We start from the raw sequence: 23,306 nt of genomic DNA, 5'->3' as shown, positions 1-23,306 counted from the left end.
AACTGTAATGTTTCTTGCGATATTCAATTACAATAATGACATCGGAGAACGACACTGAGACAACGCAAATTCCCTTTGCTGCCACAGAGGTGCTTGCAAACTCCCTTATGGTTGGCATTTCTTTGTTGCAGCTGGCTGTTGGTGTGATTTGGAGAGCTTATCAGCAAGACTGTAAACATGAGTGAATGATTCCCAACTTCAGTTAATTAAAACAGATCTAAATATTTTAGTTAGCTCCTTGTTTTCAATGTATTTTGAAACAATGCTGTAGATGTGTGGAATAAACGAATAATGCAGAATTAGAACCCGTGAGTCCATTCACTTTTTGTGTCTCTATCTACCCCATTAACATATCCACCAGCTGACCCAGATACCAACTATTCTACACTATATATATACAGAAGTCGCTTAATTAAAATTAGGCATTCAGTGGATCAAACTATTCTGGCTTTCCAAGGGCACAGCAATTTCATCAAAAGCTAGAGGTCATTCATAAGGCAAAGTGGTCAGTTTTGACATGCCCAGTTTTCATGGTTCTGAGAGAGAGAGAGAGAGAAACAACTTTATTGAGCCGAGCTCGACATCTTCTTAGACGCCGTCGATGGAAGTGGTTCCCTCTTCACGGGACCCATATGCTTCCCTAGCCGCCTGGCCCCTGGAGATCAGGACGAGCTGGTCTTCCAGGGCGGTGCTGGTTAGCAAGGTCTCCCATCGCTCGGTAAGGGTGGATGAGGCATGGGGTAGGGTAGTGGGGCAGTTAAGAGGTGGGGGGATCGCCTTGATGAAATTGCATACTCCAATGACGTGTTGGAGCGTGCCTAAATGAGTTTTGCAGAAGGTACAATCCTTCTCGTACCTTTCCGGGTACATCTTGTTTTGAAGGTAAGGGTGCGGGAAGGATCCTGCCTGTATTTGCCTGTAGATCGCTTGCTGTTCTCTGCTAAGCGATTTGTGAGGATCGGGGTAACGGCGCCTCTCCGTCTTATAATGGTTCGTAATGTCTCTGTAAGTAAATATGGACTGTGGCTCATCTTCCTCAACCCAGTGTTCCATCTCTCGGGCGAACTGGTGGGCAAGTTCGTTGCCCTCCAGCCCAGAGTGAGCCGGTGTCCGTATTAACTCAACTTTCCTTTCAGGTACGTCGCGTTTACTTTGGAGAATATCTAGTGCCGCAAGAGACACCCACCCCTTCCTGTAGTTGTTATACGCCTTTTGCGAGTCGGTGACAATTCTTCCCACCTTGGACTGCGCGAGTGCTAGCGCTATAGCGGCCTCTTCTGCCACCTCTGGAAAAGACAGATTCATGGTTCTGAGCTATATTACTGCGTGAGAACTCCTTCCTCTCTCCACCATGGAACCAAGTGTTCCCCTTGCACTGTTTTCCTTCACAGAAGGATGCCAATGTGCCTGTTTGTATAATCAAGTCTTATTTTGTTTTGGATCATATTTATGGCCAGGACTCTGCCATGACTTCAGGGACCAAAAACAGCACAAAAGCCAATAAACCTGAAGAGATTCTGGAAAACTCTGTGTGCATCGAAATAAGATAACTACAGAGCACTGTCATGTTTTCAAGTGCTGAGCATGCCAGTAATTGTGTTGAGCCATTAGTACATTAAATTTAATATGACATTTTCCAGATGATTATAGAATAACTTTTTTCTCTGGAAGTAGTGATGTGGAAATATCCACATCACTGCTACTGTAAGCTACTATGAGACAAACTGAAATAGCACAAGAACAGTACAACACACCCAAAGAACAGCAGATTTCATTAGCAAAATGCATTAGCCTATGATAAGCTGATAACCAAACTACAATATGGGCATTGTGCCACAATCAGCCTAAAATAATATATAGTACCTGTCCTGATTTGGAGACACAGCGTACAAGGTGGCTGAGGATGGCCTTGACTCTCCGAATCTTCCCAAAGCCCAGGAGCTCCATAAGCTGCTTCGGATGATACTGAGGAAGCATTGGCCAAGCCAGACGGCAAGTCTCAAAGAGGCCCAAGTCAGGCATCGGGCCCACGACCGTTGTCTCCGACTCCCTGCCAAAGTATGTGCACAGGTCAACATTAAACTGCGACCTTCACAAGGGCACACATACCTAAATAAATACCAAGGGTCACAAGCAAGAAGTATTTTAGCTATTATGCCAAGCACTCAACTGTCAAGTGATGAAGGTAAGAAAGCTTAATACAAACATACTTCAACAAATTATCATGTGGTAATTACTGTCACTTATGTCAAGCTTTTCACCCAATTGTACACATCAGCCATGTGTAATGTGCATTCATTGTGCAAGTGACCCCTGGTGCATGAGCAAGGACTTTAATAATTCTTAAATGTGCGCAGTAGAGATGATGAGGGTTTATTAGAAACCTCAAAACTATCATTAGCTTTTATGTACCCGTCTATACATTTGCATTAAAATGCCCTGCTCTACCACTTACTTTCCTAGGGAGCCTTCCTTAAGCCCTGTAGTACAAAACTATGTGAAATGCCAATTGAAAGATTCAGATGTCAACGTTAGCATAATAAAAACTGCCTCCTAAGCCCATTCTGACCAAAGATGGTCCTTAAGGGACAATAAAGAGATACTAAATCACTTTAAACTGATAAAGAATTAGTTCAAAACTTTATATTCATTAATTTCATGGTAAGAGGTTGTTTAATACAATAGAAAAGAAAGGACAGTGTTCAATTTTCTGAATTTATAACATGTACATGTGCTATGTATAGCATCTTTACTGAAAAAAAAAACTTAACTAGACTGAAGCAGACACTGTCAAAAATCTGTGACATCATAGCGAGCCAATGCGGGAACTTCAAGGAGGCATTGCCACTGACCTTTTACTCTTGTGTCTTTTCTGGCTTACCAAGCCACTTCCAACAGAGAGAGTGGCATTATTTTTTTTGTAGCAGAATGGTAATTTACTTTTACAGCTCATTTTACTTTCCTCTCTAGTGTAACTCTATCATTTACATTTTTAGTAAAACCCAGAAAGTACCTAGGAATACTCAATTCCCATACTAGAAATTTCAATTTCAACTTAAGAGAAACATCAGCACTCAATGCCATGATGGCACAGTAAGAAACATGCAGGCAGTCAAGTTTTCTTATTGTGATAGAACGGAGTCATACAGAATTGGCACATATAGTTTAATTATGTGTTAAAGTTTTCAAGGTAAACTTTAGACTAAAATCAGTCTGGTGTGGATAGAAGTTGACTAATCACAGACTCCAGTCAATAACATATATTAAGTTCGACCCAACATTTTAGAGGCCTCACGACTCTTTCAAGTTCAAGTTCTGCTTATTTGCGTCATTACAAACAATGTGGGCGTGCTCAGGTAAAAAGTGAAAATTATTTCTACTGTATCACATCAATGCAAGACCCTTCATCACACCACGAAGTGCACATGCTCTGGCTAATTGAAACAGAATGAAAGCAGCCATGCTATTTTCATTAAACCATTCCATTGCTTGCACCTAGTGAGTTTGTTGTTGTTACCCACACTACAGCAATGGCAACGAGGGTGGGACCTTATGCAAGCGTAGTCTGTGGCTGACAGAATCGAAGGATGGCATCTCGGCCACCAGTTTTTGACGAGACGGTCAGCAGCTGGAGCATGTACAGGATACGGCTGGAAGCTTATTTTGAGGACAATGGAATTACTGAGACTGCAAAACACCAAGTTCTGTTGGAGTTCTGCTAATGTTGTGCGCATGTTCCAAGAGCACTTTCAAACCTTGTCGGTTAACAGCCAGACTTATGACGAAGTCATTGAATACTTCAAGGAACATTACAATCCTCAAGTTAATCAAATAGCAGTGAGTTTCTCATTCGTCATGCACGAACAAAGGTACAGAAAGAGTGTTCGGGAATACACTGCTGACCTCTGCAGTCTGGAGGGAAGTTGCAACTTTGGCAACTCACTGCACCGTATGCTGTGAGACCACATAGTATGCAGAATCCATGATAGCTACGTCCAACGCTGCCTACTAACACAGAAGAAGCTAACTTTCAAGGAGGCAGAAGAATTTGCCATAGCTTCAGAGAAGGCACTAGACAATGTTCGTGACATGCAAGAACCAGACCCAGTGACTATAGGGACCAGCATGAATGTTGCACAGTCGCAGCAAGCACAGCAGCCCTGGTCACAGTGGAGGAAGACGGCAAAGAACAACCATTCATATGAGCATTGCAGCAGCCCCCACGTACACACATGTGCCATCATAAAAAAACCAAGTGCCAACATTGTGGCAGGAAAGGCCATCCGGCGAAGGTTTGCAGCAGTGGCCATTCTCGGGAACCTGGTGCCTTTGCCGTAAAGGAAATGGAAGGTGAGAGCAAAGAAGAGATGTTTCTTGCTCTTGTCACTCACAACTCCACCGACAGAGCTATGATGAAGCCTCTAGAGGAAGAATTGACATGGCAGGGTCGGAAATTATGAATGATTACAGACACGGCTTCTCTGGTCAGCATCATACCAAAAAACATTGCCTGCATGCCTAGCCAGACTAACCGTGCTGTGACATGTCTCATGGTTTTGAAAAATCCGATAGGCCTGCAGTGGGGCATTCATGTGCCACCTTCAGTGCCAGGTGTTGAAGGTGACCAGATGGCTATGGTATGTTCTTGTTGCCTCTTAGCTGAACCAGCAGCCTACTTGGCCCCGGCTCTGTTATATCTGCCAGATCACAAAGAAGGCAGTGGTCAGGGTTCGAGCTAGGGAGCCTAGTCCCTTGGACCACAGTCTTCAGTTTTAGGAGACAGCTGTCAATAGCTCGTTCTTGGATGAGCCACCACCCAGTGTCACCTAAGAGTGTGGCATCTTCTTCCAAGGCTACTGCTACTTTCTCAAATGTAATTGTCACTTCAGTTTCTGGAGCAGCAATGGGGAACAGTGTCTCATGCAGACTGTCACTTGGGTGGTCCTCATACTGGAGAGGGGCTCTGCTCAAGGCATCTTTGGGTATATTTGCTAGTCCCCATCTGCACTTATTTCAGCAATTGAAGCCCTGCAGTTGTACAACCCAATGCTTGACCCTGGGTGAAGCTCGATTGGTGCTAAACATCCATGACAAGGACGAGTGGTCACAGTGAATCTCAAACTCAGGAAATTCAAGATAGGCCGTGAACTTGTCTACTGCCCTCACTACTGCAAGACACTCCCACTGCTTGAGAGTATAATGGCTTTCAGCCTCAGTAAAAACCCTGCTAATGAAGGAAACAGGCTGCAGTCCATCAGGGCCAGCCTGCAATAGTACAGCTACAATGCTGGCACCACTCGCATCAGTTTCAAGCACGAAAGGTCAGTTTAGATCTGGAAGGCCCACAACTTCATTCTGAGTTAAGGATTGCTTTAGTGCAGTGGAAGCCTGCTCTTGACTCTTTACCCACTCCCATGGCACATTCTTCTTCAAAATGTCTGTGAGTGGATGCACTGTCAGTGAGAAATGTGGGATGAAGTTTCATATAATAGCTAGCAAGCCACAGGAAGGCTTGCAACTGCTTATGCTATGCCTTGGGTAATCTTAACTTAACTTAAGAACTTAAGGGACTGCTGGCACACCTGTATTTCGTCCGGGTTAATCGTAAGGCCAGCACCTTCACGTTTTAGTCCTTCCCTCACCTGCTCAAAGTGCCTTTCAAGCATCTCAGAGTAAACTAGAAAATTACCTAAAAATGCCACATCGAAGTGGTGATTGATTCCCTGTAGGACATGGTCCATCAATGTTTGCAAAATTGCCGGGCCACCTGCCACCCCAATACCTCCTGAAGAATTCAAACGTACCTTGATGGCAGATGAAAGCCATTTTCATGTCGGCATCACATACAGCAACCTGAAAGAACCCTTGGGAGAAAAGCTTGAGAACCACTGAGCTCGGCCAAGTTGTGCTAGCAGCCAGTCCATTCGAGGCAATAGGTAGGCAAGTACCTTAATTCGTGCATTGATCTATCAGTAGTCTACAGAAAGCTGGTAGCCCTCCCACTTATTCATGATGAGTGCACGCACTTGTGTCCTAAGCTTTGCACCTGTCTCCTCTGCTAGCTTTGTCCCCAGTATTTCAAGCAAGCTCACGTTTGAGCCTGTATCAAGTAAGGCTTGGAACGTAGTAGTCCCAATCCGCACCTCCAGGAAAGGCTCCCTTCAGCCGACTGAAACCGCAACCTGCAGTGCAGTCACGTAGGTGCACGCCAGGATGGCATCTATCGCCTCCCGCTTCCTGGACACTCTGATCGAAAATGTCCGATTCCGTTACATTCGTAGCAGCGCGGTGGGCCGGTATGCCAACCTGTGGGGCAATCATGAGCTAGGTAACCCATGCCATCTCAGTGATGGCAGGTAAATCTCCCGGAGTTGCACTGTTGTTATCCTTCTGATGACCTGCAAGAGGTCACTTGTAGCACGAGAAACCAGTTCATATAGCTGGTCTTGATGGTAGGATGTATCGCCGTGGGATGCAACGGCCAGTAGGATGGTGCTGGTGCAGACTGAAAAGGTGCGACAGCCGCAGCCACCAACACTCTGGGCTGTGTGCACTCTTCACTCTTCTGTGTCCACCTCCAGTGGACACAGAACCTGCCGGCACTGCCTCTACCACCATTTATCTTTGTTGATCTGCCGTCAAAATTTGCTCGCGTTGGATCGCAGAGCTGTTGGTCTGCTCCAGCAGATGTTGCAGCAACTTTTCGGGCACGCTCACCGCCTCTACGTCCATGTCCATGTAGGTCCTGGACGAACCCCCACTTGCTATGAATGACGAAAGGCCGACACCTTTGTTGCAAACATTCCCTTTCTTACCACACTGCGCGACTCTTCCCCCAAGGTGTCCATCTGCACACCCTACATAACACACGTACATTGCACCGCTCACTTCTTTCTTCCTCTGTCACTGCCACACATGCGCCACCTGGTCCTTCCCCTGGCAACTACAGTCAATCACGCATGCAGCCTCTGAGAACCTAACCTTGCTTCATCTCACTTACAGCTCTCAGTGCACTTATGCTGCCACTCTCTCCTCACAATGCTTTTCATCTCTACTGCACGCACACCCAAATTATTTTATTACCCAATGAGCTGGTCAACAACAGATCGTCCATCTATCACAATGTAGCCGCAAGTTTGATGCCAGTGTGCGGGCCACGATAAAATCAGTGATCATGTTTGACAGCTTCCACCATGTTTCTCACGTTGCGTGTGCATTGCACCAAGTCAAAATGGAACTACTGTTTGCTGCAACTGCTGTGAACGAAACCATGGTTGCTATCGACGTGATCGTGAATGGCGACCAGGCAGTTCTGAAGGCACATGACCAGCACATGCACCAAGTCAAAAGGAAACGACTGCTTGCCGCATCTGTTATGGATGAAACCGTGCTCAAGATCGACGTGATCACAATGGTGAATACACAGCTCTGAGGGTCTATGTGGCCAATGTGGCCAATGCGGTGTCGTGTGTAGTGGTAAAAGCATAAACGCACAAATAGACACGAAGTGTTAGGTGTTCTTGTTACTCCCACACAGTTTCCGCTGATGACTATGACCGGCTTCGCTCTTTCATGTTGCACATTTGCGCCGCTCCGCACTCATGGTACTTCGAGGTTGCCCAAGTTAACTGATGTGTGGCCAAAAACGTCTGATGTAACGATAGTTTGATGCCATTAAATAATGCATATGCCTGTCGGGACCAAAGAATGAGTCTGAATTATCCAATTTTCTGAATTAATGAGACAAAACAATGAGGTTTTACTGTAACTATCATGAATGATTGTGATAAAGACAAAGATGTGAGATGAAAAGCTCTCTGCAGTAATAAAGTGAGAAATCTGAGATTACCCAAGAAACAGTCTACTTTCCTGCACTCATTAAAAATATGTAGTCCACATGGCATACCGGTGCGGTGCTTTAGTCCAACACATGCAAGCACTTTTCAACAAAGAGGCAAACATTTCTTACTTCGCAGCTGCAGCTCCACGGGAGACAGAAGAAACTGCTGTTTCACCACGCTGTTTTTTCTTGTCCATAGCCTGGGCAGATGATGATGAAGCATTGCGTGCCAGCCCCAAATGGGCACCCGATCCGAGCCGCAACTGAGACAGCTCCTGAACCCGGCTCAGCAGTTCTTCCTCTGGCAGCATGCGAACCTTGCAGATGTTCTCATCTTCTGCTGCTGAAGGCATGAAGTTGTTCTTTAGACCTGAAATCAGATGCATGACTAGAACATCTTGTTGAGCTAACTGGTACATCTCCACCAAAGGAAGAATGTTTTCTGGACTAGTTGGTGCAGACGAGACAGTGACTGTATCGTCTATGTGCATGTTCTTTTTGTGGTCATCTGCTTTGCCCAATAGTTTAGTTATTGACTGTTTGCTAAAGAAATTCCCTGTGCAAAGAAACATGACATACAGACATATAGGCAGAACATTGGTAGCTGCGCTATGAAGATGCTAGACTCTCTCTTTTTCCCTGATGCTTGCCTTCCTCACACAACTCTCACGTCTCTTGGCGTTCGGCTACCATGCATGAGACGCAGCAACGGAAGCTGGTGACTTGGTCATGTAGCAATGACGAGAGATGGTGAAAGTGCTTCAATGCTGGCAGCATTGGATGGTGGGGATAACTTGAGCATGAAAGGAACTAGCGTCTTCCTTACTGGCTGTGTGATTTCGCTGCATGTGAACAAATTGTGTGCTTGTCGGTGCATCCTACCAAATTAACCTATCGAAGGCTTCCCATTAAGCTTCACAGCATGGCACCAGCGTGGGCAAACACAATATTTCAGCTAGCTGGCATTGTTGTGCACAAAGAGCAATAAATGTCCTCTTTGTACGTTTTTTTTTTTTTTAATGCGAGGATAAATGCCTCAGGGCATACAAGGGTATGGGATGGGGGTGAACAAGGATGATTAAATGAATGAAAATAGATTTGCTGACCTAATGAAGTCCAAGAGGGATCGATAATGCGGTCCCTGCGTCCAAGCAGTGTAATGGCTCAGATTATGCGGCGAGAGTCCCGCTGCTGCGAGGTGCCGGAGCCTCGTCGGTTTCAGAGCAGGGCAAACCCACAGCAGGTGGTGGATGTCGGCTTCAACGTTTGGCGACTTGCAGAGTGGGCACTCAGGACGAGGATATAGCGGGCGAAAGTGCGGCCACTTCCTAGTCACGGCAGGAGTGAGGGCAACCCCGACCCGGATCCTCCGAAGCGCAACCTCCTCTGCACGGGTAAGACCGCGGGGAAGGTTTACCGCACACGGAGGTATGAGAGCACGTGTGCGGCGCCGGAGGTGTTCCTTTCTTGATAAAAGGAGGGTGGCATCATCTAGGTGAAAGAGTTGAGGCGGTGACGATGGAGAGGTCGTTAGACGGGTCGCAGAATCCGCACGGCTTTGGAAGCTTAGAAGGTCGCGTGGGATCCACTCGACAGATATTGACTGCGGGATGCGTGCCGCCAGAAGATGGATCTGTTGGCATATGTCAGGGCTGCGACTGACGCGTCGCAGAAGCCGCGTCGCCTGGAGGGCATCAGTGCGGATGACGATGCGGGCCGTGGGGACCAAGGGAAAGGCGGCCACAGAGCACAACGCTTCTCGGACAGCAAGGAGCTCAGCACAAAAGGAGGAAGGAGGTTCTTGGACTTGAAACCGGGTCGTCTTATTAAGGGCAGGTGCGCATGGGCAATAAATTGCAGTGGTTGTTTCACAGCCCTTAATGCTTGCATCAACGTAAAGGACGATGGAGCCAAGCGGCAGGTGGGCATCTTGATCTACAATTCGGTCACGAAGCGATGCCGCCGCGTGAGTTGATGTCGGGCGATGTATATCAGTTGGCTTGTTGTCACTCAGCTGTACAAAACTCCAGGGAGGAAGAACTGGCGATGGTGGTGGTAGAAGCGAGTTCGAGAAAGCGTAAGCCCTGAGAGCACTCGTTGCGTGTGAAAGGCTGGCCTTAAGCCTGCGAGCATCACGCCGCTGCTGCACCAGCTCATCTAGTGTGTTGAGCTGCGCATTTTCTTGGAGAGCCACGATCGGGGTGATGCGGGGAAGGCAAGTGATGACCCTCATTGCCTCGCGATTAACAGCCTCAAGGCGATCCCATTGTGCCCTCGTCAAATGCTGGAATTGGGCTTGATAAATAAGGCGTGGTTGCACTACCGCCTTTACCAAATGTCGCGCAACATATGAGCTGGCGCCGCCCATTTTAGGAGCAATGCGCCTAATCAGACCCAACGTTTGAATTGCCTGCTTTTTAGCGCTGGAGAGCCAAGCAGTTCCGGTTCCCGACTCGTGTACCGTCAGACCCAGAATTTTTATAGTTGAACATTGTTGAAGAGGGGTTCCGGATAGATGAAGACGAATGGGTGTTGCAGAGAGTTTACGCCGGCCCCAGCAATTGGCGACTGACATGTAAGCAGATTTGCTGACGGAAAGCCTAAGGCCGACCGAAGAAGCGTAAGTCGCCGTGATATCTAAAGCTGATTGAAGGGCAGCGGCTTGAGTCAGCAGGTCGTGATGAGTACTCCATACCGTGATGTCATCAGCGTACAACAAGAACTTTATGTCGGGTACATCGTGTAAGCGCCATGCAAGCGGGATGAAAGCAATATTGAATAATGTGGGTGATAATACAGATCCCTGGGGTACGCCACGAAGAGGGACAAATGAGCCGACGGCGTCACCACTGAGGCGAATTGCAAAATGTCGGTCTTCAAGGAAAGATTTGACAAAATTCCGTACTCTGGGGGGAAAATGCAGCATGTCAATTGAAGCCAAGATGGCAGCATGACTGATGTTATCATACGCCTTTTCGACGTCCATAGCGAGGACAGTACGGACACTGTGGCTACGAGTTGACGATAAAACCGAGGATGCCAAGACAGCCAGCCCATCTTCAGTACCTATGGATGGACGGAAGCCAATTTGAGCAGGGTGGTAGAAACCGTGGTGCTCTAGCCACCACGACATTCGTGTGGCAAGCATTTTCTCAGCAAGCTTGCACAACGTTGACGTTAGGGAAATGGGTAGGAAGTTGCCAAGGTCAGTCGGCGGCTTGCTTGGTTTCGGAATCGGGATCACAATAGCTGACTTCCAGCCTGGAGGGACAACGCCATCTAGCCATACCTTGTTAATGGTGTCGAGGAGTTGAGGCAGCACAGCGGAGCTCAGGTTCTTGTAGGCCTCATAAGTAATAGAGTCTGGACCTGGTGCTGTCTTGCGACTGGTACCATCGATCGCTGCAAGCAACTCAGGCATGGTGAAAGAGCTTGCAATCCCCTCGGTGTCTGCCGTAGATGGTAACCTGTCGATATGTGTCGGAATGCCTGCCAAGGAAGCACCATTGGCTGTTTGAGGCAACACGTCGTACTGCGGGAAGAACCTCCGGGCTGCTTCTCTGGCGAAATCATCCGGTGACAAGCCAGCAGCGAAGCAGGCTGTGGCTGCCGCGTCTGGACGGCTACCACCGTGTTCCATGGCGCGGAAGGCTCACCAGAGAGAAGCATTCGATGTCTTGGATGAAAACCGTTCACACCACGTATGCCAGTGCCTCCGTGAGAGGTCGCGTTCATATCTGCGGGCTTTAGCAGTAAGGAAATTCAGTCTTGTACGTGCTTGTGCAGAAGTGGGGTCTCGGGATGCTGCCAGCTCAGCTTGTCTGCGAGCAGCCCACAAGTTGAGCAGGCCGATATCCGGTGCCGGTCGATTGACGTCTACCCAGCTGATGGTTGTGGCTTCATTGAGCGCGCTTTGTATGCGGTCAGCAAGTAGTGATGACGAGTCCACAGAGGTGTCTTGGAGAACGGCGCGAAATTTGTCCCAATTGACCACAGAACACTTGCGGCGCAATCGGCGGGCCTGCGACGGATGAAGGCCGATGATGATAGGGTGGTGGTCACTACCCCAGCAGTCGGGCTCCAGGTGCCAAGTAGGAGTGCCGGGACCCGACCACCACGTAAGATCCGGTGCGTATGCTGTACGTCGAGCTTGAGGCACAGCTCGCGTTGCTGAATCGGGATGGTTCAGTAGTACAAACAACGCATCCGCGAAGGCATCCCGCACACGCCTACCTCGAGGGCTAGAAGTAGGGTACCCCCAATCTGGGTGAGGGGCGTTGAAATCACCACCAACTAAAATAGGACACGCTGGGTATTGGCGACGGACATTCACTAACCAGCCCAGATTAATTCTTGAAGCAGAGCCACCGGCTGGTCTTATGTAGTATGACACTACCACAACAGTTGTCTTGGGTAACTTCACAGCTACTGCCACTACCTCCTGATATGAGTTACACCAGTTGTCAAGAGAAAGGCAGACCTGAGGATAGCGCGTATCAACATACACTGCCGCCTTTCCTGGAGGGGCAGCTGTGTGCACGCGACGGTCACTCATCGAAGGAGACACGTATCCACTGAAGCCCGGAATGACAGGCAAGGCGTTGGTCTCCTGTAGTAACAGGGCCCACACCTGCAGCTTGTTCATACGTAGACGGGATTTAAGCTCCCCCACTTTCGTGGAGAGCCCTCTACAGTTCCACTGAAGCACGCCACAAACACCTGTGCCCGCCATTTTGATTACGAGTCCAGGCGTTGCAAAATCACAGATGTCAGGTTGGATAACTGGCTGACCATGAACCGCAAAAGGGATGTTGTAGAGTTATCCGGCAACGGAGCTGGAGATCTGGTAGACTCTGCGACCGATACAGCAGGGCGTGACAGAGACGATGATGCAGCGGAATCGATACTTCCATTGGTGTGAGAATCCACTGAACGTCGCCGACGCGCAAGTAGCTCACGGTGCTGTCGGAGCTTGGATACCTCCGCTAAAAGGCGGGCAATTTGATTGTCAACTGCTGCCATATCATCACGCGGATGTTCCGGCCCGCTCTGCTTCTGTATAACCACCGGGCGACGGCGGTCTCTGCGAACTTTGTCACTGTAAGTCTGTTGGGAATGGGGTGCAGGCGGGTCGGGCTCGGAAAGCTCTGGCCAGTCGTCGTCATCCCACTGGAGCGCCGCAAACCTGTTTGATGTCGGCACTGGTTGTGTTGCAGCATGCTGAGGCCATTGCTTAGGGATCCCGCGACGAACTTTCTGAGTGGCCTTTTGCTTTGTGGGACAAGTTGGAGAAGTGATCTCGTGGTCGTCGGTCTTGCAGAGTCCACATCAATAGGACACTGCGCCAGCTAATACAGCTTCATCTGGCGCTTTGTACGTTTACACTCACATGCATTGTCTTTTTTATTGTTGTCAAAAGCGTTCTAGCTCTACAACATGCACCATAAGCAATACTACTTCCAAGATCAAAGAACAACTGACCAAGCATTAAAACAAATTAATGACTTTACTTCATTTGTGCCCAAGCCTGGTATTCTCAAATATACTTTGACTTGGCAGTTCTCCTGCTGAAAGCAGAAAGCTGTGCCTCCGCTTCCCTTGAATGACGTGATCACAGCCCTCTAATAATGCTCCTCCACATTTTCTCAGACATTCTATAATCAGGCCATCTCAGTGCATATTCAAAGACAATTGTCTGCATACCATATTTACCCATTCTAGTGTGCCTCCGAATCTAATGTGCACCCAATTTTCACAGGTTTAACATAAGAAAACAAAAGTGCACCTGAATGTAACATGCCCCCACATTTATCATCAGAAAAAACAAGACGTGCAGAATTTAACTTCACAGAAGATACTTTTTTTTTAATACGAAATCATTACATGCCCCATTATATGAAAATCCATCGGCATCAGTGTGACCAAAAGATGGTACCAAAAATGGTTGCCGGTGCAAGGAGTAAAAACATGTCAAAAAATGCTCGAATTGACGTCAAATTTCCTAGTAAGTAAGTAAATTAGTGGCTTTGAAAACAAAATTTCGCACATTTTGGTCTGGGTGGGAGCCGTACCCGAGTCTATGGGATGGGAGACGAGCACTCCCCCCAACGCCATGGCGGTTCCACAGTTCCGGCTCACTAAAGGTGTGCCTAGTGCATGCATTCATGAGCACATTAATGCGTTCAATGAGAGCGTTCTTGATGTTCCAAGGTCTACAAATGGCATAATGCTTTCACATTACAACACATAAGCAGTGTTAAGTGTTTCTGCCGAATTTGTTATATGCGCTTTCTAAATGAAAGTGGCGCATCACCATCGCCATTGGCACTTCATTGGCCACATACTCACAGATACACATGGAGGTGGTATTCACGAGCAATCATTCTTGGAGATACGTACTGCTATCACTTTAGTGAAATTTTATGTGACTGCGTCAGACTTGTTGAAGTATGCAGCCGACAGCATTCCTGGCACCGTGCACAGATAGTAAGCTTGGCACAGTGCTGGCACTGAACTCCCAGCAACCTTCACGAAAATGTGCCATGTTGCCACCTTGCCATGGCAATGACACTGCGTTCAAGAGTAGGCTGTTGCCAACGTCGTAAATGTGGCTTTGGTTTCGTATCAGACTGTAGGGTACAGGCCTTTTTCAGATCCACTTTCTCAGAAAAAATGCACTTGTTATGATTCGGGTAAATGCGATAAATGTCCATCAAGAAAACTCAACACAGGTAGTGCCAAAGAGCACTACAGATGCGTAATGCCTACTTCAAATAAGGGTCAGTGCTGCTATCAGTTTGGCTGATTTGAGGAAGAGCTTTAAATAGGGGTTTGTCTCTAATACAGAGGTCATCCGCTGAAAGAACAAAACCACAGCCAACCCAGCCAAATTCATGCAAAAAAAAAAGAATGTATAAAACTTATGCAATACCTTCTCAGGTTTTAACTGTATGAAAACATTCATAGTGAATTGATGCTTACCCTTTGGGGCTCCTTTCTGAGGCCTCCACTGAGAGTAGATGTGCATTTCACTGTCCATGCCAACCACAAGAATGCCATCACGAACCCAGGACACTTGCATGGGCAGCGGGGGCAGGCCATCTGCCGTCTCCAGGCGTGTGCACCTAATTTGCAGCCAGCGCACTGCTTCAGCTGCCCCCGTTGATGCCACGGGTGCAGCCAGTGATGACACTTGCTTCAGCAGGGGCCGTGGTGTGCCAGAGCTCAAGGACTATAAAATTTGCGAAAGGAAGCAAAAGACTAAGAATCTATGGTGTCCTGCCTGCACTCGGTGCTTATGTCAGCAGAGGTATATGCACTGAGGTTAGTGAATCTGTTTATCCAGCACCTTCTTAGCATGGATTGCGGTTACATGAAACGCACTGCCATGAAGCCACACTGTGCTGCAGTGGAAAGCTTCGTGGCAGTACGACCGTTATTGCCGTGAAGCCATTGTGCAAGGTAGAATTAGTGTACAAGCTGCACCCCTCATTTTTGCAAGATCTCCTTGACATTACGCCAAAAGTATGGTAAATGCAAGTAAAGTTGTGACACCAACACTTACCTGAGTTTCCAGACCAGTGCCACCTTGCTGGATGACATCCCTAGCCACAGGTGCAAATAGGAGAATACGGGAGCCAACAGCCACAGTGAGGACGTGAGAGCCATCCTCCGAGGAAACCCAGTCGAGTTGGATAAGCGACTTGTGCACCAGGGGGCACTGGTTTCCCTGCTCAATCACTGCCCTGCGTAGTGTGTGCAGCGTGGCATAGCTGGGCACTGACAACAGTCGCTGCAGGGAGCTGGGCGGTCCACTGAGGTCCCCGTCTGAGGCCAAGCGTTGCACAAGTGAGTCAGCTGTCTTGCGGTGCCTCAGAGTTGTGTCAACCAAGGAACCCAGGTTAACACCAGGAGCTGTCTGATCTAGACGTGGGAGACTAAGTGCAAAAGAAGAAATAAAAGGACATTACTGGCTAACTACTACGTACTACTACAGTAGTCTTTCATTGATCTGACTGCATTTCATTCGACCTTTCGGTTAATTTGATCCCAACTGTAGGTTCCGGCTGATGCCTATGCATTTCTATGGGTCCAAGCTCTCATTATTTTGATCCTAAAATTGGCGTTCACCAGTTAATTTGAATTTGACCAGGCAGCATGCATGCGCATGACCCCTTTGAAAACTCCAATGGCGACCCCTTTAGAAGCAATATCTTTTGGCTAAGCCTAAGAGACAGTCAACGCATGTAAAAAATCTTCTGTTGGAAATGCCTATTTTTGTTCTGCCCTAGGATGATTTTCAAGCAATAACGGTTGTTCACAATGCCCGATTATGGTATTTACCTAATTCTAACAGGATTTTTTTTTTTTAAGTGGACCGAAAATTACCTGCGCGGTGCAATCGGATACGAACCCTAAACAGCGTTCACGCTGTTTGTATGCTTTACTGCATAACACAACTGTATTGCGGCGAAGCTAACCTAAAAAAACAGGCTGCCATTATGTAACACACACAATAATTTAATAACTTTTCTTGCTAGAATATTGGGTGCGCACTAGATTTATAGTTTTTTTGGGAGACCTAATGTCAATTTTATGTCAATTTTATGTTTGCTTTCTTTGGCGGACGCAGAAGGCGGGCGCACGTTTGATTCGGAGGCATGCATTCGGGGGCGTGCATTCGTGGTGTGCAATCGCTCAGTGCATTCGTCTGTATAGCTTGCCAGCTTATTTTTCCTCACTCTTTGAATTGGGCTGTTATTGTGATTGTTATCGCTCCTCACTTTTAATGAAGAGAGCAAGTAAAAATTTTAGTTCCAACATGAAATTCTGAAGTTGCAATATTTTAATCAAATAATACCAATGTTCGATCTCATAATCAGCAGCACTACATGATGAAAATGTAAAGGGGATTTACAGAGGGAAGTAAAGAACACATCTACTTTTTAGTATTGCATGCTTGCAAAATTAGGCAAATATGAGCCCAGGTAATGAAATTTACAGGCCACAAACAAAGCGCACTTACCTGACGTTGTTCAGAAGCACTGTGTCTTCAAGTATCCATTCAGAACCACCAGTAGATTCGCACTCGTAGATTGCAACACCCAGGTTGACACAACGATCAGAGGGGTTGCTGGAGCCAGGTCGGTTGAAAGAGTGGCCACGCTTGTAGGCACATGCTACTCTGCCACTATACGCACAGCTGACACTAATGGGCTGGCCTAAAAGGAAGGGAATAAATAAATAAATTAGTTCAGGATATGGAACAGATGTATGATACACCAGACATTATGCACACGAGTGAGATCCATCACTAATCAATTTATCAGTGAAATGCATGTAGCTAGAGTGCTTCTGTGTGAACTGCTCTAATAAGAATTACACCAATAAGAATGGCTATGCAAAATTCACAGTGAAATATAAGTGTGTTACTATATGTAATAATAAGTCACTTTACAGCTGTCAAACTTTGCGCCGTCTCTGTGAAAACGTATGTTGTATAGTATGCGTATGACAATGTGATTATGCAATGCAGACAAAAAATTTTCTTATAGAAAAGTGTATTCATCATGTGAGTAAATATTATATATGTGCAGTGACAGGATGTGAGAACAAAATGAGCCTGCATGACAAAAAATCAAACATAGATTTCAGACTTTTCTTTGCCTACTTCATGCTTAATGGTAAGGCACTATTTAGTGGCTGCCTGAATGCTAAAGCAGTGTGGTCATTCCTAACAGTTCAATTTCCGAAATGCAGCCTCTGCAATGATAGAGTACAAGTTCACTCAGTCACAACACTAAACATTATTACACAGAAAGAAAAAAAAAACAAGAAAGTTGCATCTCCCTAAAACGAGTGCATAAGTATGAGTCCCTTAAAGGGCCCCTCACCAGGCCCCGTAGCAAATTATAGTTATATGCCAGAAGTTGTTACGTGTCTCCTAGGGAGAATTCTTCCGCAAATATTTTTCAAAGCGGCTCATTAGTAGCCGAGATAGAAATATTTCACTGTTGCAAATCCATATTTTCAGGAGATGAGCTTCACTGCAAACATAGACGCTCTCTCCACTTGCCCCGTCTAGCCTCCACAAGCGAAATTCCTTCCCTGTGTTCGCATGACACATACGTCATGGGTCCCGCCTTCATTCTTTTTTTTTTTATTCCTCACTTTTCTAGCGGCACGGCGCACTTGCGCTGATGGCGTCGCACGCGAGCAGTTGCGATTGTCTCATTTCGCGCAGCCCCCGATTTCGCACGCATGTGTACGAGGATACCTGACTAGCGGTATAAGTGTGCGCTACACAAATACTGAGGCAGACACATGCGGACCACAGAGCATGACCTCGTGCTGGAACACGGTAGAAAATTACATAGTTTTGGTGTCTGCACACACGACTGCATGAAATGGAAACAAGCAGACGAAACGGAAGTACATCTCTCTTGATTCGGTGCGAAATAAAACAAAATCACGCATACATCCGGTTTGTGTGCTTTGTTATTTCTCTAAGCTTTAATTCGTCTATTCTAGCAACATATTAAATAGATAACAGATGTTGCCTAGAGTAATTTTCGAAGTCACGTGTCACCATGGGCGATGTCACAGCGCAAACACGTGTACGTAGGCGCACTAGCACGTGTACGTCATCCTTCGGCTTGGAGCGCGGCTGCGAGGAAAAGGGAAAACGGTGTTCGGTTTGAAATTTCAGGTTTTTCCAAGGTGCTTAGTGATGCAATACTTTGCAGACATGATCGTTATCATGCACTGTGTGCTCTGCGCTTGTCAGCTCAAAATGGCCAGATCTGGTGAGGGGGGCCCTTTAATGATATCAGCCTGGCTGCTATGGTGAATGCCTTATAGCTATCAGATTTCTTAGTTTTCTTGGCAATCGTGAGTGAAGTGTATATTTGCCAAGGCATTGAAAATCAAGCAACACATGTAACGACATACTGAGATAAGAGTTCCCCAGATAGCACAAACCTGCCCCAAAACTGAAGACACAAAAGTGAATTACCAGGAACCTGTATGACACTGGACGACTTATTCAGTGTCATCTCCCACTCAACCCACGTGAAGTTGGGGGTTCCTTCACCTTCACAATCCACTTTACATTTCCAAAACCTGGAAACATTTGAACAATAGAAAAAAAAAAACATTAGCACCACAGACAAAAATTACTACTTTCATCTGGCCTTTAGGACAGGGTCAACAGAAAAACTGTTACATATTCACGTTCATAGTAGGTGCGTGCAATTGTTACTGGCATGGTACTATCCTTTACAAGTATGAGTACAGAACTCTGTTTCTATGAGAAAAGTGAATATTGCTGAACAAATCCATTAGAGACTGTGAAAACACACCACTGAATAAAAAAACCAAGATTCTAGGAACTAAGGAGATTCACGCAACCACCATGCTGTAATGTTTCCTTAAAGGCCAACTGTAACAAATGTTATACTGCATAAAGAGCCTCGTTTAAGACAGTGCAGCTATGGAGAAGCCTCTGTGCAAAATTTGATGTTTGAAACATGAGCAGAAGCATCACAAAGAGCTTGCAAAAGCAGTCATCTTTTACAACAAAAAAAAAAGTGCCACCATTTTCAGTCACCGGAAGTGATGCACGACCTAGAATGTGCAGCTCTTCGGCATGACTTCAGAGATTATGCAGCGCCTGCAGCTGCTCATGGCGCGCTGTGAAATCTTGGAGACAGCATGCTGGGACTTGCGTCATAGCGATTACCACCAGTTGCACGCATGGCCTGCTTTGGTGCTGTTTAAAGGTTGCTATCAAGAAAACTATACAATTACAATCCCTGTGGCTATGCCAAGATTGCTTCAGTGGTATACTTATTTATAACAAATTTAACCAAAGTCAAATTTCGTTGGAGCTGACCTTTAAGCCCAGCTCGAACTGCCCACACCTAGTTGGTACAGAGGTCCAGACACTTGTGTACGATGCGCTCCTGACAGCCAAAGCAGCTATCAAAGCATTAGGCAACCAGCAGGACAAGAGGAGACAAGGCATATGCTAAATGTAGACAAGTTTTTCGACCCCAATACACTTAAAATTCTTAATGTTCTATGAAATACACAGAATTCATGTCACATGTCAAGACATGCTACATGCTAGCTGCCAAAATAAACTCACAGCAGAACTTAAGCAGAGGTCTTGCTAATTGCCACAGTGAACAAGAAATATGAGGCGAATAAAGGGGCTCTACACTTCATCAAATCGCCATATGAAGACAACAAACAATTATCTGCACACAGACTGATGGCCTGTTCTTATGGTTGTTACTTGCGTGCCACTTATGGTACCCTTGTCTGCCGCTGCCAATGATGGCTTAAATGTTTGTTTGCTCTAGAGACAAGGAGCTCTGACACTGTCTTCAGTTGGAACAAACATGAAAAAAAGAAAAAAGATGTGGTGTAGTAGTACAACTGAACCTCACAATAATGAGGTTGTATGGTACAACAAGAATGTAGAAAATACCTTAGGTATTATATCTGATATACATTCTAAGCATACATTCGTCACATACCGATATCGGCGAGAAACAATTTAGATTTACTCTATTGTATAAATTTTCATCGTTGAGGTTCGACTGCAATTCATACTAACCTTGTCAGCCCATCACTGCAAGCAGTGGAGAGCACATACGGAGCAAAGCAAGCTGGGTACATATTCGAAGAGCTCACGTGGCCTGCTGCTGGTGCCGCATGTGCGATTTCCACATCATGCGGAAGCGGCAGTTCTTGGGTGCACACCTGCAAAAAGGAACCATCCCGTAGCACTGCATCAATCCAGGGCACGGTTACAGTGATAGCTGCAGCAACTAATGGTGCCTATATGTATTACGTTCCGTCTCCTGTAGTACATGACGGCTTTGTGATGCCACTGCACCTGCTCAGATCACAGCACATGGGAAGCAACAAAAGATCATCTTGAGATAAAGAAGAACCTATAAAATTTGTTTGTTACACAATCACAGATAAAACCTCGATATCACCATCATCATCAGCCTATTTCCTCAATTTAACGAACTTCAAATAAAAAAATCAAAATTAACAAAGTAGTTCAACTTTTATGGCTTCTTGTTTACAAACGCTATGTATTTTGAAACTAAATATAATTAAGTATGTTTATACGCGATTTCAATACTATAACAAAATTTCACTGCTGTCAAATGAAATACCCAGGCAATAAATGAAAAGTGGCACGGAAGCAAATAGTCAAATTATTAAATTACATGTTGCTTGCGAATGGACCTCTCAAAGTGCATGCCATGCAACAGAGAGCAGCCAACGAAGCGGAGTAGTGTCTTCGCTGGTAGCAGCAAATTCAGGCGGTCATGGCCTGTGAAATCTCGCATAGTGCACAGCCCGATTTCGGAGCTCATAGCTGGCAAGTGTGGTGTTGGCGCAGCGTAGTGCACATTTGTATTGACACATTCTACACCGCGATGCATTCTATACCGCATCACCACCTGATTTTGCTTTTTTGTTGTGGCTTGCCTCGTGCGGCAACAACAGTAATGAACATGAGTATTGGTATGGTACTAAACGAGCTATCCATAAAGTCCAAGTGTGATAAAATCACATGGTGCCCTGTGCACTGAATGTTGTATGTGTGGAGGGAAATGTGTGAGGGTGAGCTGAGAAGGATGGTGGCTAGATGTGCGTTATCTTATCGCAAGCGCTATAACAAGAACAAGTGTGTACTAGGGTTGTCCATTGATACCAGAGAGGCCTGCTAATAGTGTTGTCCCTCTGTGAGCAATACTATCAGCCACGAAGGCAGTGTGGATGCGAAAGTTTCACAGGCTTCGCTTGTACCGCCGATGTGAAGATATAGTTGACATGGCATGAAACCATATCTTTGGTTGCAGAGTGTTAAATTCAACAAAATGATTTTCTTTCAACTTTGAAATTAGCTTTTTATAGTTTCCCAATAATTCTACAAATTTAACAGCTCCTTCCATGTAATAAAAATTCATTGGCAACTGCAGTTATTTGCATAAAAGGTCGACTTTCAATTAAAACAAAGTGCCAATTTTACTGACTTCGTCATAGCAAGGTTTAACTGTACTGTTCTACTACTACTACGACTACTACTACTGCTACTACTACTACTACTACTACACTCATATCTCACTATAACAAAGTCAAACTTGACAAAAAAATACCTTCATTATATGTAATTTCGTTATAAGCCTACATGCTAATATCAGAATTCGTATTTTGCTACCAGAATAAAGCAGACTTCCATTAATTCAATCTTGACGGGACCAACAAAACTGGTCGCATTATACATCTGAACGAATTAAACAAATGGTAGAAAAAAATGCCGAAACACGCTGCTGATTCACTTGGCAATATTTGCCTTTAAAGATAGCTCCGCCGCAATACTGTTGTGTTATGTGATGAAGCATACCATGCGGGGGGGGAAAAGGTGCTATTGCTAGTGGACATAGCCCGTGTCCTTCATTTACACACACATACGTGCCGTCTTCGTTCACAGTACGAACACTGAGACACCTTATAAGCTATTGACAGGCATATAGAGTTTTAGATAGACACCCGCTCTTTTGTTGACTTTAAACGACCCCTCTACTCACGGAGTTCTTTCATCTTACCACCTTCTTTTTTGTTAGCTTTCCCAAAATACAGATGGTTTTCCTCCACTTCTGTTACACGGTGCACACAAGCACCTTGCAATGAAAAGACTAGACACACATGGCGGGCGAAACGAGGGCTCAAATCGCCACCGCGACGTCAGAAGCAGCTCTGAATTGCTGCCATTATGCTTATTAGGCCTCTAGGTGCTCGTACTGTGATGGAGACAGCGCATGTATAATTAGGAATGTGTACAATGAGCCGTGACAGTGGCCCCTTTCCATTCTTGGTATGCTTCACCAATCAACACCGCTGTATGGTGGGCGAAGCTGAATAGTCAAGCTCGAATTATCCAGCTTTTGGCTAATTTTGAGATCTAAATAACGTAGGTTTGGGCCCATCCAAATGTGTGGGTGCCAACCCAGAACCTTCAGTCGGGATAAAAAAACTGAAAAATTGAATTAACCGGAGTCATATTAACAAAAGTCTATTGCACATATTTTGAGCTGCTGAGCATACAAATATTCATTCGGCAGTACTGATATTGCCTCGGCTCTTGCATTTTCGCTTTCGTATTAGCAGTAGAATACTCACTGAAATGAAGCACAGTCAAACACATGTGAAGTTTATTCTGTTTACTTATATCTCTGATCATACATAATGAGCTTTGACTCCTGCTTACGATTACTATACTATTGCTACTACTAACAATGGCAATGATAACAGCAGCTACAACAATATTAATGGGTGACCAAAGGTTTTACAAACAAAGCCTTTATGTGAACCCACAGGTTACAAGAAAGTAGGTGAACATTTGAATCTAGCAATATTTTCTTTCAAAATAATAACA

General features: G+C 45.8%; 1 protein-coding gene across 10 annotated transcripts in view; it reads right to left on the bottom strand.

Moving 5' to 3' along the window:
- Window positions 1–23,306, bottom strand: part of Rbcn-3A (rabconnectin-3 alpha) — a 175,434-nt gene that overhangs the window by 86,818 nt on the left and 65,310 nt on the right. For all 10 annotated transcript variants that reach the window (XM_065444752.2, XM_065444823.1, XM_065444293.1 and 7 more), the window contains 7 exons: window positions 20,463–20,608; window positions 18,855–18,961; window positions 16,866–17,061; window positions 15,405–15,777; window positions 14,822–15,071; window positions 7,970–8,210; window positions 1,864–2,050 (listed from right to left, as the gene is read on the bottom strand). In XM_065444752.2, coding sequence (XP_065300824.1) covers window positions 1,864–2,050; window positions 7,970–8,210; window positions 14,822–15,071; window positions 15,405–15,777; window positions 16,866–17,061; window positions 18,855–18,961; window positions 20,463–20,608 — 1,500 coding nt within the window. The remainder of the gene's footprint in view (window positions 1–1,863; window positions 2,051–7,969; window positions 8,211–14,821; window positions 15,072–15,404; window positions 15,778–16,865; window positions 17,062–18,854; window positions 18,962–20,462; window positions 20,609–23,306) is intronic.

The sequence above is a fragment of the Dermacentor albipictus genome, chromosome 1, assembly GCF_038994185.2.
Source record: "Dermacentor albipictus isolate Rhodes 1998 colony chromosome 1, USDA_Dalb.pri_finalv2, whole genome shotgun sequence".
Lineage (NCBI taxonomy): Eukaryota > Metazoa > Arthropoda > Arachnida > Ixodida > Ixodidae > Dermacentor > Dermacentor albipictus.
This window is presented reverse-complemented; position numbering and strand designations above follow the sequence as displayed.